The sequence below is a fragment of the Chrysochloris asiatica genome, unplaced genomic scaffold (assembly GCF_000296735.1).
Source record: "Chrysochloris asiatica unplaced genomic scaffold, ChrAsi1.0 scaffold00105, whole genome shotgun sequence".
NCBI classification, from domain to species: Eukaryota; Metazoa; Chordata; class Mammalia; order Afrosoricida; family Chrysochloridae; genus Chrysochloris; species Chrysochloris asiatica.
This window is the reverse complement of record NW_006408623.1, coordinates 5,247,998-5,251,697: the sequence shown is the minus strand read 5'-3', so window position 1 is coordinate 5,251,697 and position 3,700 is coordinate 5,247,998. Positions and strand designations below refer to the sequence as shown.

At 58.8% G+C, this 3,700-nt stretch overlaps 1 protein-coding gene across 1 annotated transcript; it reads right to left on the bottom strand.

Moving 5' to 3' along the window:
- Nucleotides 1-1,437: 1,437 nt before the first annotated feature.
- Nucleotides 1,438-3,126, bottom strand: FOXI2 (forkhead box I2). The gene is made up of 2 exons (XM_006867475.1): nucleotides 2,685-3,126; nucleotides 1,438-1,871 (listed from the first exon to the last, which is right to left on the bottom strand). Exons 1-2 carry the CDS (start codon nucleotides 3,124-3,126, stop codon nucleotides 1,438-1,440), a joined length of 876 nt encoding a protein of 291 aa, XP_006867537.1.
- Between the last annotated feature and the right edge of the window lie 574 nt (nucleotides 3,127-3,700).

Sequence of the window (3,700 nt, the reverse complement as noted above, 5' to 3'; positions counted from 1 at the left end):
AAAGAATGCGTTCTCTCCAAGCTTTCTGAAAGATTCAGTTGAAAGCAGAGATCCCAGTAAGAGTGGAACTCTCAGCATTTAAAAGACAGCGTGCACATTCCAGTGCCACATGCTTGTGTTCATTTTTAACGTTTTGTTCTATTAAAATGGACTCAAGGGATAAAATTGTTTTATTTATTTACAAGCTAAGGATCTCTTTTCCCTCTGCTGGACTTCTTTAATTGTCTAGTCTATGTGTATGTGTGTGTGGTGTTCCCCAAGCATGATTATGGGTTAGTTGCAGGTTTGGTTAAGCAAGGTCTTGAGCTCCCAAACAGAACTAGTGGCCCAATGCAGTGGGGCTGAGCAAGTTTTTGGAAAAGGAGCTGAGAGCTGCATGGCCACTTGCCCAAAAAACTCAAATTCATGGCCATAGAGTCAATTCCAACTCATAGTGACTCTGTATAGGGTTTCTGGGCAACTGATGGGTTTGAACTGCTGACATTGAGGTTAGTAAGTAGTCCAGTGCTTATCCTACAGCGCCACTCCAAGGCCCTACTTGGCCATTGCAGCCCAAACTTACCATCAAGGCACTGCTCTGGGACTCTGCACCAAGGAGCAATTCTGCCCAAAAAGGGATGGGAGGCGAGTGTGTGTGTGTGTGTGTGTGTGTGTGTATGTGTGTTATATATGTGTGTGTGTGAATGTGTGTGTATGTGTGTATATATATGTGTGTGTATGTGTGTGAACGTGTGTGTGTGTGTGTGTGTATAGGGGCCCAGGTGCCCGCATGGCACTGACGGTTAGGGCCACTGGGGGGGCATCTGGTGAAAAGTCAGGCTCTTGAGGCTGGGTGCTGAGTGACAGGTGATGGAGCTGGGACCACCAGAGACTTTGCTGTATGATGCAGCCCTCTTTCCTCCTAGCAGTATTAGCCATTTGAAAGTCTCCCTTATACACGACCACATCCAGACAGTCCAGACACCCTCTCACACACCCCACTTCACAGAGAGGGGGCATGGGTCCTGCACCCACTGCCCTTGCCCTGTGCTCCCACCTCCCCCTCCAGGACCTCAAGCCAAGCTCCTGGCCCATTGGGCGGAGGGGTAAGTCACAGCCCTGGGTCCAGGCTGTCTTCTAGGCACAGCTTGGAGGCCACCAGCAGTACAAAGAAGCAGGCGATGGAGGGCTGGTAGCCTTTCAGGGTACAGAAGGAAAGAGGTCAGGGTCAGTGGGTCCTTGATTCAAGGCTGAGGTGGATCAGGCCGGGAGTTGGATCAGGAACATAGACTCGTTCATCTGGAGTCGCCTGGGAGCCGCGTGCAGACACAGCGGTACACCAGGGGGCACAGGAAGGACTCAGTCTCTTGCAGTTCCTCCTGAGTGGTCACCGCGTAGGGACAGGGCCCACACTTAGCAACACCTGACGCAGCACTCTGGCAACTGCCAGGCGTCTCTTCAAACTTCGGTCCCCTCCTGGCTATAGATGAAGTTACTGACCCGGAAGCCGGTGACCGCTGTCTGGTGGCCAGGGGCAAAGCCAGGCAGAGTGCTGGAGGTTTGGGGACCGCGGGCGGCAACTGTCGTGGGCCGACCGAAAGCCAAGTCACTTGCCAGAGTCCCAGGGAAGGCACTGAGGCCGCCCGCCAGCACGCCCATGGCAGAGGCAAAGCCAGAGAAGCTGGTGGGCTCCAGAGCGGGAGGAGATGGTGTGGTGGGCGGGCCAGGGGAGGCGCCGTGCACTGGGGACAGAGACAGAGCCTGGCCACTCTCCTGGTTCCCGGGCCCCACGGCTGTGCGCGCCTCCCCTCGCCTTTTCCTCTTCCTTCGGAAGTTCCCATTGTCAAACATCTTCTCGCAGTTGGGGTCCAGGGTCCAGTAATTGCCTTTACCTGGAAGGCAGAAATGGGGGGGGCCGAAGGACGAAGTTTGAGCATGGGGACTGAACCAACAACAACAAGACGCCTCCAGCGGCCCCTCCCGATGGATCGCCATGACCCCTCATTCTCACCCAGAGTTGAGGTGGCACTCGGTACCCGACAAGGCCCCGAAGCCAGGCTGGGTGAGTCGGAACCACCCCAAAAGTCCAGGAAAGGCGATACCAGAAAGTGTGGCGTCTCGCTGAACTCCAGGGACCATGGGCCTGCGGGGCGCAGAACTATCTGGATTCGACCTACCACTCTGCCAGCCAAACTTTTTGAGAATCCTGCCTCTCTCCATGCAGGCCCCAAATCAAAAACCAAACCCACTGCCATCGAGTTGATTCTGACTTATGACGACCTTAAAGGACAGAATACAACAGTTCCACAGAGGTGCCAGGACTGGACCTCATCTTTCTCCAGGGGAGCAGCTGGTGGGTTTCAACCCTTCACCTTTCAGCTAACCCACTGTGCCCCATAGGCCCCAGCACTTCCCAAAGGGGCATCTCATTGTTCTGCGAGTCCTGGGGTTGGTGAGCTCTTACCCAGTTTACAGCTAAGGAGAACTGAAGTCCCCCACCAAGGTCACCCAGCTGTGCGCTCTCCTGCGCCGGCCGTCCTCCTGGGAGCCGCTCCTTTTGTCTCAGAGGCGGATACTGCTGGCAAATCAGTCTCCCATCCACCCACCCCTGTCTTAGTGTTTCCAAGGGGACAGTGAGGGTAAGCTGTCCAGGATCACCCCTGCCTGGGGCCCCCCGAACGCCGGGGCACCCAGTGCGAGCTTACCTGGGTCATTCTCGCTACGGGGCACCTTCTTGAAACAGTCGTTGAGAGACAGGTTGTGTCGGATGGAGTTCTGCCAGCCGGCCCGGCAGCGCCTGTAGAAGGGAAAATTGGCGGCCACGTACTGGTAAATCTGGCTGAGCGTCAGCCTCCGCAGCGGCGCGCTCTGGATAGCCATTGCGATGAGCGCAGAGTACGAGTAGGGCGGCCGTACCAGCCTCAGCAGCTCGGGCTGCCCGGGGAGACCCAGCCAGGTCAGGTCCCCAGCCCCGAGGCCGCCCGCAGAGCCCAGAAGCTGGCTCGGGGCCGCGGAGGGTGACGCGGTGCCTGGCGCGTAGGGTGCGGGCGCCGGTGCCCACAGGCGCGGCCCGTTGCCTCCAGATCCCGCTGGGGACGCGGGGCGCCGGGCTGGGCCCGTGCCAAGGCCATCGCACGACGCGGCCATGTCCCTCCCCAAGCTCAGGGGCGCCCCATCGAGTTAGGCCTCCAGAAGCTGTAGGTGCAGCCTCCCTGCGCCCTTTAAATGCCGTCGGGGGGCTGCGCCCGGGGTACTAGAGATCCCCGCCCCGACCATCTCCCCGCCCCTTCCCATCCCGCCCCGCACGGACGGCCAGGTCTGGCGGGCCTCTGAGTTCCACAGCTCAGGACTGCCCTGGGATGGCACCGCGTCGCCTCCAGGTCCCCCATGGTTACAACTGGGAATCCCAGCCCCACTCGTGTCCCTGCGTCTCATCTCGCCCAGTGTCTCTGTCGTATGGCCAAGGGTCGCGATAGAACCCTGGGTGTCCCGGGCCTGGGGCTGCCCTGGGAGGCTAAAGGATTCCGGCCGCCATTCGCGGAGGACACGACGCGCAGGGACCCGTCGAGCTGGGTGCCTAGGGTGACTCTGGAGTGGCCCAGAGTTCCTGAGAGTTCAGTGCCGTAGGTGGCCGGCTGGCGTTCACGTAGAGGCCTCCCAGAACCGGGGAGAGTCACAATGCTGAAAGCCGGAGTCGCCCTGCAGCACCCGACAACCTTTG